This window comes from Lacerta agilis, chromosome 8 (assembly GCF_009819535.1).
Source record: "Lacerta agilis isolate rLacAgi1 chromosome 8, rLacAgi1.pri, whole genome shotgun sequence".
Taxonomy (NCBI): Eukaryota; Metazoa; Chordata; class Lepidosauria; order Squamata; family Lacertidae; genus Lacerta; species Lacerta agilis.
In genome coordinates this window covers 19,168,546-19,194,783 of record NC_046319.1, presented here as the reverse complement: position 1 = coordinate 19,194,783, position 26,238 = coordinate 19,168,546, and the positions used below count along the sequence as shown (strand labels likewise).

Below are 26,238 nucleotides of genomic sequence, written 5' to 3'. Positions count from 1 at the left end.
ACTTCGGAGTTTAAAGAAACACCAACGACGCAGAAACAACTTATATTATTTTTGCTACAAAAATCCTGAAAGTGGGAGATGGGGCGCGGGGGGGGGGATCTATCGTCATTTGACAGCTTAAGTATCTTAGATCGCGCAGCAAACAAACTGCCCCCCCTCTTTCTCATCCGCCCACCCTCTTTTCTCATTGCCATCTTTTAATATTTCATTGGTAACCGATGACAAGCGTTGGAGAAGGATGAGGGTTCTCTCTCCTCCTCCACTCCCCCCTCCCCGCCCCCGGCAACGAGGGATCGAGAAATTGAGGGGGGCGCAGGAAGGAGACACGAAATATATTTGCAAACTTTCCACATTCTCCCTCCCCTTTCCAAGCGCGCGCGCGCGAGAATCGGGGACAGAAACTGCTCCTGCAACAGGGCGCATGCAGGAACCCCACCATCGCTCACTTTCAAAACAAGACAACCGCCGGAGCTCCAGAAACTTGTCAGTTTCACTACGTATATCTAGATAGATAGATACACACACACACATATCTATAATGCCAAGCTGCATTTTGGGTTCCAGTTTCTCTGCCTCTTTCCATCCAAATCTCTCTCTCTCACTCCCTTTGCGCCTGGTTGGTTTTATAAATATATATATTTCTCTCTCTTCCCCCCGTGCCTCCTTTTTTTCACCCTCCTCTTCTCTCTTTTCCACGGTCTTCTCTCTCTCTCTCTCTCTCTCTCTCTCTCTCTCTCTCTCTCTCTCTCTTTCTCTCAAGCTCTCTCAAGCTCTCCATCTACTCGGGAAACCTCGCTTTGCCTTCCCAGCCGCGAATCTCTAGCGCCCACTATATTTCAAAAGCTGGGAACTAAAAAAAAAAAAAAAAAGATTTCACAAGAACTTGGAAACGACTCGGCGAAGAGGAGAGAGGAGGAGGGAAAGGGAGAGAAAAAAGTTGCAGGCTTCAACTTTGTAGCTAACTTTCGCTTCGCTCTCGTTAGCTCTCCCTGTGTCCCCCCTACTTTTCATTTTTTTTTAAAAAAAAAACCGATCCCCCTCCTTCCTCCTCCTTGCCATCCTTGATCGCCTCGAGATCCTCAGACGGGTGAACCCCACCAATCGCGGGGTGCGGAGCACAACTCTCGGAGCGCAAGGAGAGGCGGGGGGAGCCTTGGCCAGGCTGCCCGGATCGTCGCGCAGAGACCGGCGACGGCGGCTGTGGCGGCGCGGAACTCGCTCCCGGCTCGCCCAGCTGCGCTCATCCGGCCGCGGCGAGGCCAGGGCGGCCGAGGAGGAGGTGATCGGCTCGTCTTCGTCGTTGTCGTCCCCCCACCCCAGGGCCGACCAGCAAGACACCCATGGCTCCCCCCCCCTCTGCTCAGCGCGCGCCCCCCCCTCTCTCTCACCCCCCTCGCCAGATCTCGCCGGGGATCTCCCCCTCGCGGGAGAAAGGGGACCTACTTTTGGGCAGTTTCCTCGCTCGCGCCTTGGATCTCATCTTGACGGCGGAGCGGATCCCTCCTTGAACCCGCAACAGCTCTGCCGCGCTATCTTCATCTCCCAAGCATTGTCAGTTTGGACACCTTCGCACATGCGCACAGAGCATTCAATCTGACACCCTCTCCGGGGCCAAAAAAACTTTCCAATGTATTCATCACCATCAGGGTTGGGGTTGGTGTGTGTATGTGTGGCTTTTTTTTTTTCAACCTCCCCCCTTCTCTTCCGTGGTCCTATCCTCTTCTTCAGATCACTTATCTCTGCCCCCACCTCCTCGGAGCACAGCACCATCCCAGCCTTTCCTCCTCCCCCCACCCCCGCCACTTCCCCTGATCTGCCCCTTTAAGAAAAAGCGACCTTTCTCTCTCTCCCTAACCCTTTACATGCTGCCCTTCCCCAGTGGACAATATTTAAAGATGGAAGGTAACATCCAGGAAGAGGTGACTTTGCCCCCCTTTTTTTTTTATTCGGACGATGGTTTCTATGTTATGCTGGGGTGGGAAGGGGAGGGTTGGGGGTGTATGTGGCTGGGTTTTTTTTTGGGGGGGGGGTAACTGGTCCATTGCATGCTGTACTTTACAGGTCTAATTATTCTTTTCCTAGCAACCGGTCCATTGCTGTTGGTCAATTGCACGCTGCCCTTTTGCAGATCTCTTATTATTTTCTGGTCACTAGTTAGCCGTCTCTTTCAACCAGCCAACTGCACGCTGCACTTTAGAGATCTAATGATTTTGCTATTATTTGGCTATTAGGTGCTATTCTCATCAATGTGGCAGTCGCGATGGGATATTTCTCCCCATGCCTATATATATACAGTAATATAATCTTTCTTCTCGCATGATCCTCTGCATGCTTACTCGCGAGTAAACGTCCCACCTTCTTCCGCAATGGCTTACTCTTTTCTTCCCCGCCCCCCGCCACCCATTTCGGGCAATTGTGAATATCTGGGTGTCTGATCTCCCCCACCCCTCCCTAATGCCAGGTTTACTCGGAAGTTTCTTTTCTTGATTACAGTGGGATTTACCTCCAGGTAGGCAGGTTGAGGAAGATCGCAGCCGCGGCTGAGGTTGACTGCAGAAGCTGTGGCCGTTTCCCTACTCGGCGGGGTCTTATAGAATTACCAAGGTGCACAGACGATGTTTAGGTGCACAGACTTCTTCTACCTTTTACAATGTCTTTCTCCCTGTTTTGCGCCGTTACCGAAAAACGTGCATCCCCTTCCACTCCAGTGCATTTAAGCCAATCTGGCAGGCAAATTGAAAACTCCCCACACACACCCAAACGACTTTCGTTTTCCTAACAATCGGTGCATTCTTTCCCACCCTGTCCCCTATCCATTTACAATAAAAAATTGGGTGGGTTGGGGGCTTTCGGTTCTCTCTTCCCCCCCCCGCCCCCCTCCATCAGCCGGTTTAAACGATTCTGTCTCCATCGTGATGCTTGTTTATAACACGCTAAAACCTGAATAATCGTTGGTCCTTGGTGGGTGTGGGTGTGGGTGTGTAGGGAGGCATTTGGGCTACGACCCGCTCCTGAAGCCTGGGCTTACTCTGAAGTAAGCTTCCGCCAAGTTGAATGGGTCTTGGCTCCCCAGCGGGCCAGCATTGCAAAGCAGCCTTCAGGGTTGAAGCACTTCAGACCAGAACTTCGCAATACGACATCCCACGAGCTCAGGAACCTTGTCGGTCCCCAGGAAAAGGTTCCCAATGAATCGCTGTGGCCTTACTCGCAAGTAAGGAGTAAGGGGCTCCTTTAACGCCTAGTTAAATGGAGTTAGGCTGGCCGATCCCCCGGGCAGCTTGACTTGGAAGCCAATTCTTATTTGTGTTGTTTTTTTTTTTACCCATCGGGCCGCATTCCTATGCAAGCTTACTTGGGAGTAAGGCTCAATGAACTCAAATGTGGCAAGCTGCTAATTCACAAGTAAGTAAGTAAGTAAGTATGCGCAGGATGGAAGACTTCAGCCAGTCAGGCAGCCTGGGCGTCCGCTCCTTCTCTGTCTGATCTCTGACTTACCTATTTTGTCACAGCGATGAATGTGTCCTGATCAAAAACAAGAAACAAAAAATGGGGTTTTGATCTAAGCAAGTTCACCTGCTCTACGGCACTTCCTGTTAACACACATATATTTACACGCTATTCTCTACTCTTATTCCTCTTTTCTTCCAACTATTTTTTTTTATTCTTATAACAGCCTTTCCACTTCAATGTTGGACTCAGCCTTTTACAGGTCCGGGGGTGTTGCTTTAGAAGGGATCAAGGTGGTAAGTATCATTTTCAGGTCCTTTAATTAATATATATTATCATCACTATATTTAAAATGCTTGGTTGTCATTTATAGAAACGACCCTAATCTCCTGGGCAATGGATGGAAGTGGAGGAAGCTGGATCTTTGGATTCCTGAATTTTTCAGGAATCCCCGGAAATAGGAAAGTGGGTGGAAGACACTACTCTCCCCCCCCCCCAGTAAATAGCCTGGCTGGATCAGTATTAATTATTCACTCCCTTTGGGAATTCAAGAGCCCAGGAGAGATGGCGACTGGAAAGGATACATTGCGTGGTGTGTGTGGTGTGTTGAATATAAAGGGAAAGGGAATGTCAAGAAGCCTTCAAGAAAATAAACCAGATTTTTTTTTAATGGGGCGGGGGGAAGAGAAGAAACAGGACAAGGAGAGTTCACATTCCCACCCCCCACCCCCCGCAAAAAAATCAGGTTAGCAGCCGACCGGCAGGTGGAAGATATGAGGAGAGAATAAAGTTTGAGGTTGAAAACTGCATACTTTATTACTATAATAAAATAAAATACAATGAAATAAATTGTTATTATTAAGATTATAGAAGATTTTCTTTTTTTGTATCTAGATTTATATTAATCCTGTTGTGGTCAGGGCAAAGGAGGTCTGAAAACATTTGTTATATTTTCGGGGGGGAGGAACAGAGAGGTAACAAACCACGTCCCCCTCTCCGTTTCTTCATTCAGTTACCCCAACGCCTCGGGATTTAACTCAATCAGGTTCTGGGATTCCGCCCCCCCCCCGCCCACCCCGTTCTATTTTAACAAACTTGTAATAAAGCTGGTAATTTTAAAAGCCATTCAAACAATAAAACAAAGCCTGCCGGTTTATTTTTATTTATTTTTAAAAAGCGTTGCTTATTTATCAAGTAATTCATAAAATGGAATTGGTTTTAAATGTAGGCTCTCAAAGCGCACGCGGGGGGGGGGGGAGATGGTTATTTGTCCAGAATTATTTATAAATGCGTTTGAATCTGAATTCTGATGGTATGGATTGTAAGAGTAAGTTGGGTTTTTTTATGTAATAGGATTGGAAGGGAACTTCCGAGTCGATGTTTTCAAAGTGGGGAAACCAATAGCTGCCCCTTCCCAGCTAAAAGGAGATTGGCCCCCCCTCCAAATGCGAAAACATTATCCTTACGTTGCACCTGTGCGTTTAAACGAACATGTGTTCTCAATTCGCACTCTTTTTCCGCGTGTTTGCGTATATATATTCTGCACGGGTGTGCTTACTCCTGAGTAAACCTACTAAACGCAGTCTGAGCTGTTTCTTCAGTCAATTGCTGCCCTATATTGATTTGCGGGCCCCCTAATCCCAAGCAGGTCGACTCAAGAGTCAGTCTCTCCGTAGCCAATGGGATTTACTTCCGTGTAAAAACAAGCATGAATACGTCGGGCCTCTGAATGAGAATAACTTCCTTCTCGGGTTGTTGTTTTTTTTGGTGGCGGTTGTTTCTCCACAACATAACATAGAAGAGCAGACAGGTTCTCTGCCCCGCGGAGTTCGCAATCCACTCCAAGCTCAATACCAGGTGCGGGACTCGAGGGGTGAAAAATCCAGATAGGTGGTCCTTTTTTTAGGAAACTCCCCAAGATGGCTTTAGAAATATTCAGCTGTATCCAACCCAACTGGAATTAAATATTTCAAGGCGGGGGGCGTTGCTCGTGGGGGTTGACAGCAAGGTTGAAACGCTAAGTGGGACTTACTTCCGCGTAAACAACAACTGTAGGCTGTGCCAAGTGTGTCTCTTAAGCAGGCCCTAAACGATTTTTTTTCCATTGAACTCCAGCAGATCCAAAATGTCTAGTCAACAGGAGGAGAGGCGGGGGCGCGATCCATATAGACAGTTACTCTCTACCACCCCCTAACCCATTTGCCAGGAAGAGTGCGTCCTGCTAGATCCGGTGTGATGTCCTACTGTTTAGGATCGCAGTTGGTGTCCCTTGAAAGTTGGAACCTGATCCTGTAGATGCTGCTGCACTCTGAAGGAGATTCCCCTCACCCCCTGCCGCGCTGGGCCGCGCCACCAGTAAGATTTAAAAGCAACAACCCCCCCCCTCCGGGTTGTTTTTTTCCTGGATCGCACCATACGGTTTACGAACCGAAATTTTTAGGGCTAAAAAGTGTGAGGAATTATTGGCACATGATGTGAGAGTTTTACCCTTGTGGCGAGTTTGGGCTGAGGGCGGCTGGGGGTTGGCCTGGAGTGACCCCCCAAAGAGCTGCCTAAGCGGGTGGGGAAGCGGAATTGAACTTGGGTGTCAAAGCTGCAGCGCTCTCACCACTAGGCCTTATTGCCCCCTTTAAAGGTCAAGTGACTATTTGCAGAATAACTACATCACGCTCCTTGTGTCCCTGAACCCCGCTTGTTTCCAATTTGCAAATGCCTCTCTCCCTCCCTCCCTCCCCCGCTTAATATTTATAGGGCAGGTTGATCTCAGGTGTGTGGGGTCTGGCAAAGCGATCGAGCATGGCCCCGGTGAGGGTTTGGGGGGGAGAGAGGTCAGCGACCTCTCTGGCAGCTTCCAAGAGATGACCAGCGCAGAAATGGAGCGATTTGGCTCTTTGGGGCCATCTCAAAATTCTCCCTTTTAATTCCTTTCAAAAGAGTATCAGAAGACAATTGCGCAGCGCGCAAATCAAACCTCCCTTCCGACTTAAGTTTCACCTTTCCTGGACTTCGCTCACAAAGCGACATTTCTAGCCCAGAGAGCATGGCTAAGGTGGATCCTGAATCAGAGGGCCTGCGGTTCGGATCCGCCTTGGTCATCTAAACTCACTAGGGAGACAATCCGGCGGTGACCAGTTTGCGATTATGCACTTGCGTGGTAGGACTCCATGGGACTTGCTTCCGAATAAACCAAGTTGAGACTATTCCTACTGCTCTTTCTTAGAGGGATGTGGCAAGAATAGCAACAGGATAATGGGAAGTCGAGTTCTTTTGAACACGGTTGACTCTTATTATGTACTATCATTTATTGATAATAATTAGCACCATCGCCTGGAACTTAATAAATTCAGGTGGTTTGCTTCGGGGTAAACATAAACCCAATTTCCTCTGCTCGCTTCCCCCTTTGATTGGTGCCCTCCCTTCCTCCACCTTTTTGAAAAGGTTCAGAATGGTGGTCCCGGAAGTGTCGTAAGCGCGGCCCTTACGCGCGCCAAGTCAGAAGTAAATCCCTTTGAGTGAACTTCAACGAGTTTTGACTACCGCCAGCGTGCGGATAAGGCTGGCAGCCTCAAGCGGCCCGTTCCGATACAGAGGCAGAGGATCGCGCTTGTTAAAGAAACAGGTTTTGAAATTTTCAGGGAGAAACGGGAACCGGGGAGGGTGGTGGATGGCCACCCTCCAAGGGCTGGTTGGTTTGTTTGTTTGTTTTTTTAAAAAAACCAACCCGAAGTGACACCAAATAATTAGGATTAATTGGGGATTCAGTGGAGAAGAAGAGGGGGGCTCCTTCAAAGAATAGGTGCCCGTCACTGAAATGAGATGCTTTGAAAGATTTGCTGAGAATCCATTTAAAAGAGGTCACACAGCAAATTTAAAGGCAGGTGTTTGTGTCTACATGGCAGATTTCGATTAATCAAAGTATTTCTTCGGGGTGTGTGTGTTATACTCTCTCTCTCTCTCTCGTGTGTGTGTGTAATCCCTCTCCCCCTGCCTATCATCTCAACTCCATATTTCCTGCAGATTGCCCCCCCTCCCCAAGACATTTTTATACAATCAATGATCTACTTTATTAGCAGCTAAGAAACGGGCAGGAGATAGAGGAATTAGAATTGCCCTCCTCTGCATGATGAATTAATTTCTCTCCCTCAAAGTCCAGTCGCGTCCTTTCCCGATAATATAGAAATCAATTTTAGAACAGGGCACTGGATTTTGGGTTGGTGTTTTTTTTGGTCAGTTCAAGGGGGGGTACTTATTTAAGGGCGAGTGAGGGGGCGTTACTAGAAGGGATTTTACAGGAATAGGCTTTCTACAGACAGATGAAAAGTTGGTGACTGGCAGGGCATTGGACGAAATGCAACATTTTGAAAAACAGCACCCGTGGTCATTAATCAGATTATAATAAACTCGCAGTCCCAACCAGATTCGGACGAATGTACCCCCACGTGGATACACATGTTTACTCAGGAGTAAGATTTTAATGAGTTCAGTGGAATTTATTCTCAAAGCAGCTCTGTAGTCACCTCGATGATGCCAAATAAACACAATCGCAGTTTTTAATATTATTAACTACTACTAATACTGCTGCTGCTGTTGTTGTTGTTGTTGTTGTTGTTGTTGTTGTTATTCCACCTTTCCTGCGAGATAGCTGCATAGTTCTCCGCTTCCCCGTTTAATCTTCACAACAACCCTGCGAGGTACCTTAGGCTGCACAACCGGATTCTTAAACCAAAGTCAATTCGGTGCCAGAGGCATCCGTCACCCCATCTCCGCGCATTGCCATGACATTTAATCTTTGAATTATTTCGGTCTAAACTTAATTGCGTTGTGGATCACAGCTGAAGGCATACAGGAGCGATGCTTACCCGCAAGCTTTTGTTTCCTGCACACAACCTCACTCCTCAGAAGTCGCGAATTTAAACTTTAGGTTTTTGTTCTTTTAAACGCGCAAACTAAAAAGCAAAGCGAAAGCAATCATTCCGCACGCCTGGTTCGGATTACGATTTGCGAACCGAATTAGGAGCAGGATCAGAGGAGCTATCACAGGATTGAGAAGGAACTGCGCCGCTTCTTAAACCTCCCCCCCCCCACCTCGCCACCGCCCTATCTACATGTAAAATGCACACAAACACATTTATCACTGGGGTGTTCTTAGCTGCCTTTTAATATGGAAAACCAGATAGACCAGTCCTGGTAAAACTAGGGGGGGAAACACATACAAGGACCTCCCCCCACCACCTTTCCGTCTTCCTTGTTCCAGAAACCTAAGAGGGAGTTTAGATCAACCTGAGGGAGCAAAGGGATTCCTTTGTATATGGCCGCTGCTCTCTATTTCCAAGGTGTCTGCATAACTCGAGTCTATGCTTGGTTACTCCAAAGTAATACCCCCACATCCCCGATGTTCACTAAGGCCTGTTCCCAGGTAACGGTGCCCTTTCCTTCTCCCCCCAAATGATTTGTATCAATATAGAGGTTTTAAGGACACTGCACTGGATGGACACCTTTGGTTAGGGTGTCCCTTTCAACCTGTTTTGTTCTCCTCTGTCCTTTCAGGTCGAGAATGCCACCGAATTATTAACTAGATTTCTCTATGCATGCATCTGCTTCTCCTTAAGAATCCATCCACATATAAATATCTAGCCCTCAACACATGCACGCACGCACGCACATATATATATTGAGGACTAGAAACCTTTATCGATTTAGTCTTGAAGACTAGAACGTTATCACCCTCCCGTTTTCTTTTAGTAATGCTTGAATTCTTATGCAAGGCAAGGGAAAGGGGTTGGCCTCACTCCCCTTGGGGGTTATTTACTCTGCCCCACTCTTGTAAATAAATAAAAATGAAGTCAGGGCTAGGTGTGTGTGGAGATCATAACGTGGATTAAGAGGTTTTCCATGGAGGGAGACAAGCCTACCAGCCCTAGGATGATTCTTCTGAGCTAACGCTGCCTAGACGACCTTCCTCTCTGCCTGCTTTTCCTGATCGATATTCTTCCCACTACCAAAAAAAGGGGGCAATTCATAACAATTCGAGAGAGGCGATGCCTCTCAATATCGCCTTTCATTGGAGGGCGTCGAGTTTCACCTTTGACAGCGCGTCGGTTCGGACTCCACCTCTCTCCATAAGAATGCATGTGTGGCTCGATCCATACGCATCTTAATTCTTAAGCAGTTGTCTTGTGTGTGAATGGGAGAAAAGCTCTCCCAACGAGATCAAGGGGGCTTGATGTACACCTGCATGGGATCTGCGCCTACATTTAAAGCACCCCCCCCCAAAAAAAGAAGGATGGGAACTGTAGCTCGTATGTGCTAGGATTTATGGGTAAACTACGGTTCCCAGGCTTCGATGTACGCCTTAAAGACACGGTGGCTACGTAGCCTTTCTCCAGTGAATCATGTGGATATCACTTCCCAGGAAACAAACACAGGATCGGGCTGGATTTTTATCTGGACGGAGGAGTCCCCGCCTTAAAAACAACATACATACACCTGAGCAGTGTCAAATGGTCTTGCGCGGGACCCATTTCAAGGAAGTAAACTCTTGACCCTCCCGTCTTCCCTCGCGAGTCAGAGTTTCAGAGTGGGTTGTTCCAGCGTCCTCCCAAAACCGCAGTCCAAAACCAGCTACAATTCATTTGCTCGCACTTACTCGGAAGTAAAGCCTATTAAATGCCTTCGGTGCTACTGACTGCTTTCGGGTCGGGGGACGGGGGGGGGGTGCCTAGGCCCTAGGAAATGGGGATTTACCCGACGAGAGAGAAATATATGTGTTGGGTGGACCAAAGGAATGAAACACTTACTGTATACGTTAAGAAGTTATATAAAAATAAATAATTGGGGAGGGGGGAGGAGCGGGCGGGGGCGCTGTGCGTCTCCGGCTGCCTCTGGCCTCAGAGTTCCGTAGAATTAGCACAGCTTAAAATACTTGGGGTTTTATGGACAGATCAGGAGGCCTTGAGTTCATGATTAAAAAATAAATAAATCTCCTTCCCCCCCTCCCCCGGAGGATTTGATGGCATAAGCGCTTGATTCTTACCATACCCAGTTCTGCAGTGAGAGGTCATTAGGCAAGGGCTTAATTACGTTTTTAATGGGGGGGGTGTCCATTCAGGTTGCCCCCACCACGTGCCACTCCTGGCTGGGGGGGGGGGAGAAACACTCTTGCACTCAGGTCTTGCTTTCTTGTGCGCTGCCCGACATGGGTGGCACTGAGAACTGGACGCTCCCATTATTATTATTATTATTATTATTATTATTATTATTATTATTATTATTATTATTATTATTATATCGACCAGGGAGGAAACGTATGTTATCTTTTTATAAGTGGGAACGCTTCCTCGCCAAAGGATTTCAATGGTGTGTGTAGATAGGAGGCACGCTTGTCCGCACACACACTTCGTTTCTCCGAAGCTCATCTTGCAATCGCAAGGGGGCAGCTGGAGACAGAAGTGTGGGAAATCGCAGAACCACCCACAGCCACCGGCTGAAGGAGAAAATGGCAAGCTGAATCCCCCATCTCTCTCCCGAAAAAGATCGCGCAGGCAACTAGCTCCTTTTGCCGCCTGCTCATAAAGGAGGGGTGTATTTGGGCTTCCCGGCTCAGAGACCTATTCCCCACCCCACCCCATCCGATTGTAAAGACAAATCGCAAACATAACTATTGTAAATAAAGGTATATGGTACTCTGTGCAAGGCCATGAATCTCAAGCGTGTTATTAGTGTAGTAATAGTTTTACTCAGTGGCTTACTTAGTTTTTACCCGTGGCTATCGTTGGACCCAAGTGAGTCAGGTCTATTAACTTCAAGGGGTCTAACTCTGACTAGAGCAATTATCCTACTGAACTTTACTCAGCACAGGCCCATAGACATAAACGAATCTAAGTTAGTCGTGCCCGTTCATTTTTGTGGGTCTACTCTGAGCAGGACTCACGCTGATGCAAATCAATAGTGCTACATCTGATAACAATAAAGCTTTGGAGCAGCAACAATTGAGATCGTTAATTTCGTTCTCCCGATTCTGACCATCCATATTCCTGTTGCGCGTAAAGAATACTTGTTCACAATCAATATTATATATTAAATATATACACAGGGTAAAATGTTTGCCTTCCCAACCGGCTGAAATATCAACTCTTGCTTCCTTCTATGGTTCTCACCAGCTTTCTGTTCCTACAGCTACTTATAATAGTGGGAAGGACCAAGCAAAGAGACTAAGGCTGCCTCTCTGCCCATTTACTTGGAAGTAAGTCCCACTGAATTCAGTTAATTTTACTTCGGCGTAAACTTGGACTTTTGGGAGTACTCCAATCCCAGGCAGATTTAATTGGGAGTAAGCCCAACTGAAGCCTACGTGGGACTTTGGCGTATACTCGCTTCCGACGGGGTCGATAGTCTCCGGAGGTTTTACTTCCGAGTAGACATGCAACAGGCTCGGTTTACAGAGTTTGAAAATGCTACTGATTTCACTCACTTTAACTCTCTCCCATTTCAAATCGAAGCGATTGCCAGGAAGCTTAAAAGTGCGGGATCGTGCCCCTTTTCAGAGGAGTCTTAACTGAGAGGATGGAGACGAGGAATAGCGACAGTCTCCGGCAAGAAAAGAAACCCTGTTGTTTAGAAGCTGGTTTCCTTCTTTTAAAACGATTTCCACTTTCAGCTAATAAGCTATATTATGCGTTGGAAGAGTTTGGAAGACTCGAGAAGTGCTAACATGCATTAACCCATATATATTATATAATTTAATATGCCTTGATGTGCAGGTTTGCACGAAAGCGGGGCATTACCTTGTAGCTGTTTCTTTTAATAATAAAAATCCTCCAACGAAATACTGTGGATGCGTTGAACAAACGCACAGAAAAGCAAGAGGAAGAGAAGCAGGACGTTTGGAAATCGATTTACACTCTTTTTTGTTTTGCTTTAAAGGAAGGGAAGGCAGAAATTTAGTCTCCGAATTCATCCTTTTTTAACGCAGAGATGCCTCCGTTGAAAACTGTTTTTTAATCGGCTTTAGAATAAACGGGGGCGGCGGAGGGGGGTCGTCTAAAAGGGTCCATCCGGTGTTAATTACGGCTTCGAAAAGCCTGGAAACGCCTCCAGATTCGTTGTATTCTTGCTCCCTTTTCAAAAGCAGGAGCAGGCAGCCTGAAGTGGCTGCGGGATCGCGGTTGATTGCTATACGTTTCTTGCCCGGGCGTTTTGCAAAAGAAGAAGAAAATAGGACTATTTTAAGTTTTTCCATGCCAGATCTGAAAACTCACCGCCCTCCTCCCCTCCTCATCGCACCCCAAGGACATAAATGCACACACACACACACACACACACAAAGGTTGGTCCGGGTTTGTTCAAAGGTAGCTACTGTTCCTTTTTTCCACCAGCTTTCTAGCAGCTGTTTTTTTTTTTTAAGCAACACTGTAAAGGTTCGGCTAGAGAGACCCCTCCCCAACCCAAGACTGCAAACCCGATCTGCTTGTTTTGCCCCCTCCCACCCTGCCCTCCGAAATATTAAAGCCTCCGGGTAACTCTCTCCCACCCACAAGCGAACAAAAATTAACCTAAATCGGTTCCCCCCCCTTTTTTGCTGCATTTTTAAAGCCATAGATACGTCGTCGTGACAAAGGGTTGATTTTTTTAAAAAAGAATTTTTATTTACAGGTACTAGTTCACAAGTTATTAGGTAGCAGCCATGATGCCCTACTCAGAGTAGACCCATTGACATCATTGACCAGCCCTGTCTATTCATTTCATAGGTCCTACTTCTGAGTAGGACTGAGGTCGGCTACAAAAGCCATGATTAGGTTCCCAATAATGACAATTATGCAGACAATCGCCTAATTTATGGTAATTAACAGTCAGAGAGCGCAAATATTATAACGAGCTTCAAACGAGCCCAACACGACCGCCTCCTTTTTCCTGCTGTTGATAGAAACGTAATTAGCCAAATGCATCACCTGAAAAAAGAGGGTTTTATGGGGGCGGGGAGAAACAATTTCTTATGGGATTTGGAAAATCCACCAGGATTTTAATTTTATTTTTAATTAAAGTTTTAAGGGACCAGAAAGGAGCAATGGAAAGATGGGCTCTATCGGAGAGACGCTGCTTCCCCCAGCTGGTTTAAAACCGGCATTTATTGCAGCAAACAATAATATATATTAAAAGAATACAGAGCGTTTAAGCCAAAGGGCGTTTTGCCTCTCCAAAAGAGCCCCCCTTTTCGGCTGCCGAATTTGAAAAATAAATGCCGCAGCGGTGAGGCTTGCCTCCGAGTAGAACCGCTGCCGGCCAGCAGCCGAAAACCTGTAACGACGCTCAAACGGCTGCAGAGAATGGTTTAAAATAAAATAAGAGATGAAGACATTATTAAAAGGCGGGGGGCGGTAAAATTTTGGGCTGGTGATCCAGCAGAAAGTTCCACTTTACTCCAACCTTATACAGAAATCTTCCCAGTCTGCCTCTACTCAGCAGTAAACGGAGTTATGTTGGGGTTTTAGGACCCGGAAAGCGGGTACAGGATCTAGATGGCAGCCTTAGAGCTCTGATCTTAGAGGGGCTTACTCATAAGTAAATCTCCATTGCCTTCAGGCAGGGTGGCGCGCGCCTAGGTATTTCTTTTAAAAAAAAATGGGGTTGCAGTTTTAAAGGTAAAAGGGAAACCAAACGCACAGAGAAAATATATATGTTCAAGGAGTCCCAAGAGAGCAATTACTCCCAGAGAGGCAAGTTTTTAAAACAAGGAGGCGACGGCCCTCTTTTTAATTCGGATTAACACCTCCCGCCAACGAGCAGCGACGGAATTCGCGCTTGACTCCTTTCCAAAGATCCCGCGCCTCCCTCCTCCCCGAGGCAGTTTGGCGAGCCGTCGATCAACCAGCCAACCTGGCGCGGAATCGGGGCCCTTTCTCCCCAACTTGCTCCCTTCCCACCATCCCTTCCTTTCTCCTGCTGCCTGTTCTCGCTTGCCCCTGCCGCCTTTGCGCCTGTATAATTATTAGCCATTAATTGGGTTCAGGACCTCGTTCGCCGGCGGTGGGGTGGGGAGGATGGTGACCCAATAACTCCCCAGAAGAGACGAGGAGGAGGGAGGGGGGGGGAGAAGCGAAGGCAGGATCCAACGATTCCTTTGAGGGCAATGCCCAACTATTAAAGGGGTAGGTGGAAAACTTCTTTAGCTGCAACAAGGGACCCAAAAGTTTTTAAATTAAGGCACTGCTCCTGGCCAAGGAAAAAGGGTGCTTTCAGTCTCCCCCTCCGCTTCCTTTTATTTTCAATTCAGGTTGTTCCGTGCCAGGAGCTTACTGGAATAGCCTGGCCGAAGGGGGAGGAGGAAGGGACATGAACTATACAATCAAAAAAAGGGCGTGTGGAGAGAAAAAGTTTCGCTAGGCTGCTCTGCCGCTTTGCCAGGAGGGTGTGTGCGCGCACTGCAGAAGATGGTAACATAGGCAGCTGCTTGGGCCTAAGTCAGACCACTGGTCCATCTAACTCAGTAGAGTCTACACTGGCTGGCAGCAGCTCTCCAGGGGTTCAGGCAGGGAGTCTTCACCTGGAGGTGCTAGGGATTAAACCTGGGACCTTCTGCATGCATAGCAGGTGTAATAATAATAATAATAATAATAATAATAATAATAATAATAATAATAATAATATTCTCTACAAGACCCTTCCCCCAAACACACTTAGAACCAAACTTAGAACCCACAACAAGCATCCCTGTAATGCTGTTGCGTGTTCTTCAAAAAGCACCATGCATTTATGTTCTTACTACAGCAACTCTCTGCTAGGTTGTCTATATTAGTACCCCTTTATTTTACGCACACCTATTTATGGGATACGAGTTCTCTGCACCTAAGGCCCCAGTCCTATACCCCCTTAACTGAGAGCAAGCTCCACTGAAGTCAATGCGAAGAGGAGGTATGTATAAAATAAAATTGCTAGCACATTTGCAAAGCTAAGCAGGATCTGGTATGGTTTCAAATTGGATGGGGAACCGTGTGTTGAGATGCCCACATTGCAGCGGTTTGGATTACATGACCCCTGGGGACCCCTTGTGACTCAGCAATTCTACGATTCTAAGTGTCTGGTGAAGCTAGCAAACACTGTCCATTGAACTCAACAGGTCTTACTTCAGAGGAGACATTGTGCTGTTTGTGCTGTGCTTATTTGCTTGGTTACTCCATTCATTTGTGTTCTTGATCACTTAATTTTAGCTGCTCTTATTTCATCTGTAAGTCACCTTGAATCTCCACCGGGGGGGGGGGGGAGGTGAAGTATAAATAAATATATAACAGCAGCAACAATTTGTATCGTCATTCAGTAGGTAAAATTACATTTGTTGTGCTACTTGTGTTCATTTTAGTTTCCACCTTTAAAACCAAACCAAACCAACCTATTACTTGATATGTTGGCAGCAACACTGAGCATAAGAACATAATGTGAGAGCCCTGCTGGATCAGGCCAATGACCCATCTAGTCCAGTAACCTGTTGCTATGCAGTGGCCAACCAGAAGCCTGTGGGAAACCTGCAAGCAGGATCCCGGTCCTCTCCCCTGCTGTTGCTTCCAGAAACTGGCATTCAGAAGCATTGCAGCCTCCAGCTGCAGAGACAGAGCACAGTCATCATGCCTAGTTGTCAGTGACAGCCCTCTCCTCCATGGATATGACAGGCCCTCTTTAAAAGTCATCCAAGTTGGTGTCCAGCATCACAGCCTCCTATGGGAGCGAGTTCTGTAGTTCAACTGCTTGCTGCCTGAAAAAGTGCTGAGCTGAGCAGTTGTTTCTCCATCCCAGATGCCCTGGGCATTTCAGTGCTCCATGAAATTTGGAGGAAAGCACATGGTAGATGCCACATCCACACACAAAGCTCACCCATCTGTTGAGGCCACCATTTCACCTGCAGATAGCAGAAGGTCTTGGGGCTCCAGAAGAGCCCCAGAACAACATGAAGTCCTGGTCCTTAGGGTGAAGGTGACTGTCAAAATCAAAACAGTCATAGTTGCCATTGGTGGCACAGGGCAGTGGAGGCTGGCACCCATTATGACTTGCCAATGAGAGGGAAAGGTAACTTCTGGCTTTGTTCCCATCCTCTTCCTCCTCACTGTTGAGTTCTGCAAGGGCAGCACCGAGATTAAGGAGCAGGAAGCTGGTGGACAGTGCCACCCCCTGGACTGGTTGCAAGTAGGAAGGCAGGCAGGTGGGAGCTGGCTGAGGGCAGGCTGAAGTGGGTGGGGAAGTGCCTCAGTCTCCCTAATGGACCAGCCTCCACTGGTGCAACATCCCACTTCTGGCAGATATGAACGAATCCTCAGTGGGCCTCAGAATCGTTCTGGTTCCTTTATTTTTGTTTGGGAACAAATGGATTTCCCCCCCCCCCTTGTTCTGGAATGATTTTGCACCCGTTGACTTGCTTCAAACAAACACACACACACACACACACACACACACACACACACACACACTATACACACCCACCCACCCACATGTTTTATTCATCCCACCTTTCATTGTAAACGCCCTCAAGGCAACTTACAAACCATCACCAAAACAATAAAAGTACCCTATCCAAATTAAACATCAGAAACTTCAAATGAAAAGCGCAGTAAAGCCCACAAATGAAAAGCGGCAAATGGAACAGTTCTTAGCAGCAGCCGAAAACCAAATACAAGGATGTTAAATACCACTCAAACTAAGAGGGAGGGAGCAGGGATCGACTTGGCCCACTGTCTGAACAGCTGTGGCATTGGGCGGAGGGCAACAGGCTGAAGGGCAAAGGGTATAGCGTGGCTCAGTGACACAGCATCTGCTTTGCATGCAGATGGCTCCGGCTTCATCCCAGTAAGCATCTCTGGGTAAGGCTGGGAGAGACCCCCCTGTTTAAATCTGTTTCTAGCTTACTTTTGAATTTAATTATTTCTTAATGTTTTAAATAGCTGTTTTTTTAATTGCTTACTGTTTTCTTATTTTTGTAAATCACGTTGAGGTCTCTCTCTCCCCCCCCTTACTCTCAAGTGGTATGTGGGTTTTATGAAACCAAATAAAGACTGGATGATGGTGAAACTGACATTCCTTGCTCTGCCCACTTTGGGCATTTGGCCCCCAAAAGGCAATGTGGCCCTTAGGTTGAAAAAGGAGCTCACCCCCACTGAAATCAAACGGGCATCTATAGAAACAAAGACCCAAATGTTTTCAGCTTTCAACACCCCTTAATAGTTAGGACCGGGGCTTTCCAATGTGTTTCTACCTTTTTTTTTTTTAAAGACATCCCTTTTGCACCATAAGTGCATGCAAAGGATATTATGTTTTGCACATCTAAAAAGCAATGCCCCCACCTCATTATGTACCAGAAAATAGGGATGACTCAAAATGAATGATAAACATGGAAGTTCCTCCCTCCCCGCCCCCCTGCTTTCCCTTTCTTTCTGAAAAACTGAAGTGTGGAATTGGGGTGGGGGGTTAGGGAAGGGGGGTGCAGCTTCTGATTAACTCCCCCTGGTTCCAAGGTGAGCGGAGCACAAGTCTCTGATGGGCTGGCAACATATTTTATTCATTTAAGACACAATGAAACTCTCAAACGCAAGCTGGTTAGAGGCATAATTCAAGAGAGGTGGAGGAAGAACTTATGGGGTGTGAGGTGATTTTGCAGTAAGCTCTGATTCACTGGAGGAGAGTGCTGTAGACAGGGCGGGGGGAGGAGGGAAGACTAGAAACATGCGAATGGAGAAGTAATTTTGAGATTTCTCAGAAAACGAGAGAGCGGGAAACCTCATTGGATGGGAAATATTTTGAAAAGCAAGACCATCTTCCCCCATGGATATTGTTCAATATCAGTAGTACCGTTTCATTTATAATGTGGAAATGTGGAAATATCAAAGCATAAATGGGGTGGAGAGAGAAAACAGGATGGAGAGGTCAAAGGGTTGGATTGTCTAAAATGGAAAGGGCCGGTTTTTGGAAAGCTTTCCTTTGCTTCAGAGGAAGAATCCAATGTGGGGAGAAGTTTGATTCAGTTCACATCTAAATTTGAGTCCGCCACACTGGCACTTTCTGAAACAAGGTAAGAACCAAAACACAGCCGTCCTTCGAAACTCACCCTGTTCTGAATTTCATGATGCAGTTCTCCAACTAAGTCCACGGAAATCCACACGCCAGAGTAAAGGGTGCATATAGAAGCATTGATTTGTGAAAATACAAAATGCATTCTGTTTTTTTTTTTAAAGACCGCTTGCCAAAATGTGTAGACTGGTAAAAACTCCAAGCAAAAATGAATTTTTAAAAGAGCTTTGCACTAAATCATGGATGAATTTTCAAGAGGATTTTTCTCTTTAAGAAAAATCTAATTGCTGTGGAGAACTGGATTTAAGACTGGAAGAAGTTCAAATAGAGAGCATGGAAATGGACAGAACCTTTCATTCCCCAAAGTGTCAGATTTGCGTGCAAAAGGTCCCGGTTCCAGTCTCCCCACAACCTCATCCTAAACCTCCAGGTCAAGCTAGGAGAGACTCATGTTTGAAAGCCTGGAGAGCCACTGCCAGTCAAAGTAGACAATACTGAACCAGATGATCCAATGGTTAGACATGGGCCTAGCCAGGATTTCTGTTGGGGGGGGCAGCCAAGGTTGTTGAGCTTTTTGAGGGGAATTCATGGGTAAATATACTCCCAAAAGCTTTGGTAGGAGGGGGCAGGCTTCTCTGGGGGTGGGGCAGAACCTAAGTTAATTGAGTACTTTCAATGCTTTTCGATAATTTTTGTGGATCTTGGCTATGCCCATGTGGTCAGATAAGGCAGTTTCTTGTGTTCCTGTTTCACCCACCCTGCAGTCTCCTGTTGGTTCAGTTTGACAAAGAAGTTGATCTTTTAAGCATAAGACATCTTTATGAAATATCCCCCCCCCTAAAAACGATCGTTTATTTTAGCTGAACTATTGTCAGTTATTTTCCCTCTCAACCCCATCATTTTCTTTCACTATTTTCACATTATAAATGGTAACACGCAGTAAATCCCATGTGCTAAGGTTGACATGTGGTCCAGACAGTTAACATCCATGCTCATTTTGATTACAGTTCATTAAATAATGCGAAGCACATAAATATCATGTTTGCATTTGTATGTACCAAAGTTCAATGTTGAATAAAATCTATTTTTAAATCAAGACATGCATATCTACTTTTTCATGGATATAATGTGTTATACCTGGACAAAAGTCACTGAAATCTTACATATACTTTCTTGGGAATATGACCTATTTAATTCAGTGGAACCTGCTCTGTGGTTTAAACCACAGAGCCTAGGGCTTGTCGATCGGAAGGTCGGCGGTTCGAATCACTGCGACAAGGTGAATCTCTGTTGTTTGGTCCCTGCTCCTGCCAACCTAGCAGTATGAAAGCATGTCAAAGTGCAAGTAGATAAATAGGTACCGCTCTGGCGGGAATGTAAACGGCGTTTCTGTGCACTGCTCTGGTTTGCCAGAAGTGGCTTAATCATGCTGGCCACATGACCCAGAAGCTGTATGCCGGCTCCCTCGGCCTATAGAGCGAGATGAGCACCGCAACCCCAGAGTCGTCCACGACTGGACCTAATGGTCAGGGGTCCCTTTACCTTTACCTTTAGCCTGCTCTCAAACATGCAATTGAGCCAGGCTTTCTTCCTGCCATCCTATGTATAGTTTATCAAGATTAAATCTCATCGGACTCAATGAGACAACCAGCACAACTCTGTGTTTACTCCGAAGCAGGTCCCACGATGTCCCGTGGGGTTTATTTCCTAGCACATGATGGAGAACCAATTACAGCCCCAAAGACACATTCCTTTCTGTGCAGCCTTTGGGGCCACATGCCAGTGGCTGGAGGGGCCGGGGGCAAAAGTGGGCTGGTTCCTACACAAACACACACCCCTCATTTCCATCCAGGGAAACAAGAGGCATTGACTGTGTGAACACCATACACTGAAAGCACACACCCCTCCCCAATAACCCTGGGAACTGTAGTTTGGCTAAGTACTGGTAATTATAGCTCTGTGTGGGCTAAACTACCATTTCAAGGATTCTTTCGCAGGAGGGCGGGAGCTTGAAAACTATAGTGTGCTCACAGAGTTCAAGGACTCATTCGAGCCCAGCCCAACCATTCAAGGAGAAGGTGGAGCTGGGCTAGTTGGGATGTGTGGTTGGGTGGGGAGAGTTCCAGGGGCCAGAGGGAGGGGCTTGGAAGGTCATATTTGACCCCCACGCCTGAGGTTCCCCACCCCTCCCCTGGAAAATGAGCTTTATTTCTGAGCAAGCACACTAAAGAGATGGCTTAGTCTCGTAACGTAATGAACCCCTTTTCTTTCGTAATTATCTTAATCATAGCACTGCACATGCTTCACAGTAAGAAACCAGGGTCTGCCACCGATTGTACACTTGACAAGAAGTCGCAGCCAGATCCATTTCCTTGCTGGCTGGTAACATATCTGCAATTATGTATTAGTCGCTCGCATCTTCTAACGTCAGACGTCAATCATCTCAGGAGGGTTTTCTGCAAAAGCCAATGTGTGAAGATCATGTTCTCCTATGAACATCTCTTTGAAAGCACATCATATTGGATTCAATATGAAGGGGAGAGGATGCAACCCTATTAACCTTCTTTTGACTAGTAAGACCCCTAGAACACAGGTTTTACATGGGATTATGCAGCATGCCTGTCTCCAAAGCTTGGCCAATCTTGCTCTTGCTACAACTACCTTATTTAAGAAAACAAATCCGCTAATTCTTAGGTGTATTGTCTTTTGAATTCCCCTATAAGGAAAGGGGAAAACATTTGGGGCTTTGAGTTCAGAAAAGAGATGAGCAGTGTGTGTGTGTGTGTGTGTGTGTACACATGTATAAAATATCCATGATGTGGTGGATATGGAAAAAGATTTTTTTTCTCCACCTCTCATATTATTAGAACCCAGGGTCATCCAATTAAGCTAAATGCGGGAAGATTCAGGACAGACAAAAGAAAGGACTTCTTCATACAGCACATAGTTTAAATATGGTATTCAGCCCCACAAGATGTTGTAATAGCTTCGCCCTCCGTGAATTGTCCCAATCCTGTTTCAGAGCCACCCAATTAGGTGGCTATCGGTGGCTATTAGCCATGTGATAGCTAGGCTCCATTTCCACTACTGCAGTCAGTATGCTTCTGAGCATTAGCTCCTGGGAACAGAAAGTGGGGAGAGCCCTGTTGTGTTCAGGTCCTGCTTTCAGCTTTCCCATAATGGGAATCTGGTTGGCCCTTGTGAGAACAGGATGCTGGTATAGATGAGCCTTTGGCCTGATCTAGCAAGACTCTTTCTGTGTGCTCTGAGCTTGCGCAACAGGCTGCACCCCAGCCCCGCAAAAAGCAAGCATCACATCCGTTGCTCCACCCACTTTTGCCTCCAGCCCCTCCCACCACTGGCACGTGGCCCACGACAGAATGAGGCCCCCGAGCTGCAGAAGCTTCCCCACCACTGGCCTAAACTGACTGGCCGCAGGTCTTCAAACAGGAGTCTGTCTCAGCTGCACCAGGGGAGCCAGAACCTAGGGCATTTTTCGTGCAAAACATTGGTCTCCCACTGGCCCTGCGACCCTCTCCTTCAGCATTTTTGTGAATGAGCAGCCATTGCTCTAATCCCCTTTGTCAACTCTTACACCTGCCTACATGAAGAACCACCAAGGCATCTCACGCCGAAGATAGGGGGCAAAGGAAGCCTGTGCTCAACAGACCTGGAAGCAAAGGGTGAAAGAATGAAATGTGGGTGCACAGATGCCAGAGGCTGTAGGCTTGCTTATCAGAAGGTGTGCAATTCCATCAATTGACCAGTCAAGCCATACACCTCTCTCCTCACCCGTACAGGTTGCCTACCTACCTACAAAACCTTCAGCTTTTTTCTTTTCCCACCAACCCCCTCTCCAGTTTAATCAGCCCAGGTCAATGCTCCTCTTTCTTTGACAACAAATCACTTTTCCAATAGGAAGAGAAGCAATCTACGTCTGGAGGCTCAGGCTGACTGGCCAGCCAGCCAGCCAGCCAGGAAAGGGCAGAAACCAGGAACACCCTGAGGCCAAAGACTCTTAGACGTGACCTTAAAGAAGATGCAATCAATCATGTTTGGCTATCGGGAGACCTCAGGGAGGGCTGCCCTGCTCCAGAAAACCCAGGCGGAGGAGGGGATCCTTTTAATACCTCCCTGCCCCCACCCCCCCAGCCATGCCTGATTGCCATCAAGCTGTATCTTCTTCAATGACTCTAGCTACAGAGTTGATTGAAGGAGGCTGTGGATACCTGCAGGGCATTTCAGATAGCACTCTCAAAGGCTGAAAGCTCTTGACATGTATCAGTAATCCTTGCCCCTAACTCTGCAAGATAGGTCAGTGTTATTACCCCCATAATGTAGACTGTGCAGCTGAGGCTTAGAGAGAGAGAGAGCTCATTAATGCCACCGTGAACTCGCTGGAAGCTGCCTCATTATGCCAGGTGAGTCTACTTGTCCATTATCACCTAGTATTGTCAACTCTGACTGGTAGCAGTACCCCAGAGTCTCAGGCAGTGGTCTTTCCCACCTCTTGCTACTTTGAGAATTATCCCCAACCACCAGCATCCCTTATTTTGTCTCTTTATCATTGGGTTGGACTTAATGTTAGACCTACCCAGAACAGGTCCACTGAAGTTAATGAATATTACTAACTCAGGGGGGAGAAGTCTACTTCAGGTATAACTTAGTTGGCTAGAACCCATTTTATTTATATTATAGCTTTCAGGATAAAAACCCGAAGAGCTTACATAGACTCCAGACACTGTCCACACCCACTGTCCACACCCTTCAGTAGAGTAGAATTGTATGCTTAGCAGGACTCCCAGTCTGGCAGTCCATGGTATCAAATTCAAAAGGAAGAATTCAGTACTCTGGGCAGACTCCAGATTGAATCTTCATTTTCAGCGGTGACTTGAATTCAGGGCTTTCTGAATTTGATGCCCTTTTCTTGCCACCTTTTTCTGGTCACCACGGAGAGTGGCAAGCTCAAAAACCACTGACTTCAAGCTGCCAAAGAAGAGTGTCCTTTTCAACCACAGCTTGAAATGTGAATCGCACGATATTAGGTGTTCAGAAGGTGGCCATCCCCGCCCATCAGTCAAAAGTGGCCCACACAGGATTGGTCAAATTCTGGATTCATCTCTGACAATATTCTCGTTCACCACCTCTGCTTTATGCCATAGCCATAGCACATTAACTCATGATTTCAACTGATACCAAGTTATAAACATGTAGCCTTTCAATTTGCTGATAGTTAAGGGGAAACATTTTTAAACTGCCCTGTTGCATCAGAACAAAGACCCAGAGAGCCTCAGTATCATGTTCCCAGTACAATGCATCATAGATGCTCACAAGAGCACTGTTTCCTCCCTCCATCAACATTTCATACCCGTGAATATATTGCTCTTCTGCTTCCCTGCTTCCCAGGGCCTTTCAACCTAAGTCAGAGTTCCAAAATTCAGCTCTTAATCTCTACTATCCTCTTCCCTAACAGAAGCTACACTGCAAACATTCCAAAAGCTTTGTACCCTGGACAGTCAGAATGCCCACAAATTTTACCTCATTGCCACACCAGCTCAGCCAATCATTGCCAGAGGTTTCACAACTCCAACACTATTTAAGAGGATGGTTCAATGTGCAGATTTGCTTGTGTGCTGTAACCCAGGGTCACATCAAAAAGAAGGCACGCTATGTATCTTACATGGGCCACACCTAACTGAAGGGTGTATCTGTGTTTAAAAGAAAGTACCAACTTACTTCTAGGTCTGTTGTAAGGAAGACTCAGTTTCCATGAACTTGCTTCTGCCCACATCCTGGAGGTATTTCGGCAACTTCCTCTCCAGAGTGGCTACTTCAGAGTAATGCCTCTTTCCAGAACTTCCAAGGCTCCCTTGTCCACTCCAGTCTCCTTGGGAGTAAATCTCCAGATCCTAGAGACAATCCAATTCTAGCACCAGATTTAGGGCAGTGTGGGTGGTTCCCTTGCACAGAACACTGAGCCAAGGGGGCACAAAAATTGAGAAGCTCCATAATTGAGAAGATCCAGTTGGGAGTGCCAATTTTCTGCCTCACACAGGGCACCTTATTATGGAAAATTACTGAAGTCCACTCCTGCCAATTCTCCAAGTCATTTCAGGGATAGCAGGGTATGGGGAGCTCTTCAAAAAGAGGGCAGGAATGCCTTTGGCCTAGGCAGCCTTAAGTCCAGAACCCTTAAGTCTCACATGGAGACTTATCAGGGAAACTATCTTATATTCCTTCTTTAGCCCCATCTAGCAGAAGACCTGAGGCTCATTCAGCTATTACAGTCTGCCTCTTACCTCTTTCTACTGAGCTTCTCCTCTTTCTTGGCAAGGCCTTGAGGCTTTTTATAAACTCTGTGTCTGCCTCCACACCCTTCATTCTGACAGAGATGCAGCAGCTGAGCTCCATCTTGCCCATCAGGCAGACAAATGAAAGTGCCCAGTCATCCTTCTCCCACAGGTGTAGCCTCTTATAATTAAATCCCTTGCTGGTGCAAATCAGGGGCAGGTGCTGGCAAAGCACTGGCAAAGACAATTGGTCCATCTAGCTCAGTTCTGTCTCCTCTTTCCTGCACTGGCTCTCTAGAATTTTCAGATAGGAGCTCCTGCTAACCCTTACCTGGAGATGCCAGGGATTGAACCAAGGATTTATTCATTTATTTATTTTTTGCATGCGAAGCAGATGTTCTAACCACCAAGTCATGGCCATGCACTTTTGGCATGAAGTATATGCTGGGGAGTCAAGAAAGAGAGCTGAATGAGCATCTCACTTCGAAAACTGCCAGTACATAAATTTCAGACTTTTATGCTCTGGGGGATGTGGGTGCCACTGTGGGTTAAACCACAGAGCCTAGGGCTTGCCGATCAGAAGGTTGGTGGTTCAACCCCCCCCCCCAGGGTGAGCTCCCTTTGCTCAGTCCCTGCTCCTGCCAACCTAGTAGTTCGAAAGCATGAAGTGCAAGTAGATAAATAGGTACCGCTCCAGTGGGAAGGTAAACGCCGTTTCCGTGCGCTGCTCCGGTTTGCCAGAAGCAGCTTAGTCATGCTGGCCACCTGACCCGGAAGCTGTATGCCAGCTCCCTCGGCCAATAAAGCGAGATGAGCGCCGCAACCCCAGAATCGTCCACGACTGGACCTAATGTTCAGGGGTCCCTTTAACTTTTATGCTCTACTTCTCTAAGCAGTGAAACATTCCTGGTGCAGCTCAATTAGGATTAATTAATTTTGCACTAGAGAACCCAGATGCTCCAAATGTCCTTATTTTTCAGGGACATTCCTGGAAATACAGAAGCCATCCAGGTTTCTGATTTGATCCTGGAATGACCCACTTTTCCTTAGGATGTTCTTATTCTCATCAGAGAAATGTTGGAGGGTATGGAGCTCTGGAGGAGTTTGTGATGTTTACTTGATTTACCAGGATAGAAGCAGAGCATGAGTGAAGACATTCAGGAGAGCCTCCTACTACCAAGGTGGCACACCTTCTAGTCCATGTTCACCCCCAAATGAGAGACCCTGCTCCATTAGGGGTTTTGCTTCTTCCCCTCCCAATCTTGTCCCAAATGCCAATTTTACTATTCTCACCCTCCTAATCTTCAACTACATCTTCTCCAAGCCCCTGATGGGCATCTCATTCCAATGTACAGAGAGATCCCCAGCAATCAGGACACTGCCCTTTAAGCGTTTGGTCCCATTGCTGAAGCACCAGGTGAACTGTCCTAACGTTTGGAAACACAGTAAGAGAGAA

The 26,238-nt window shown here is 46.8% G+C and overlaps 1 protein-coding gene and 1 long non-coding RNA gene across 3 annotated transcripts in view; one reads left to right on the top strand and one right to left on the bottom strand.

Annotated features, from left to right (window-relative positions):
• PRDM16 (PR/SET domain 16) overlaps window positions 1-1,564 on the bottom strand; it is a 433,577-nt gene extending 432,013 nt beyond the window's left edge. Inside the window, exon 1 of one of the 2 annotated variants that reach the window (XM_033156414.1) lies at window positions 1,444-1,564. In XM_033156414.1, the coding sequence (XP_033012305.1) occupies window positions 1,444-1,480 (37 nt within the window). In that variant the 5' untranslated portion in view covers window positions 1,481-1,564. The remainder of the gene's footprint in view (window positions 1-1,443) is intronic. The other variant, XM_033156415.1, reaches the window with a different exon arrangement.
• A 182-nt stretch (window positions 1,565-1,746) lies between these two features.
• Window positions 1,747-4,410, top strand: LOC117050671. Its single transcript, XR_004427119.1, has 3 exons — window positions 1,747-1,919; window positions 3,710-3,743; window positions 4,342-4,410. It is a non-coding gene; the product is annotated as an uncharacterized LOC117050671 (long non-coding RNA).
• The last annotated feature ends 21,828 nt before the right edge of the window (window positions 4,411-26,238 follow it).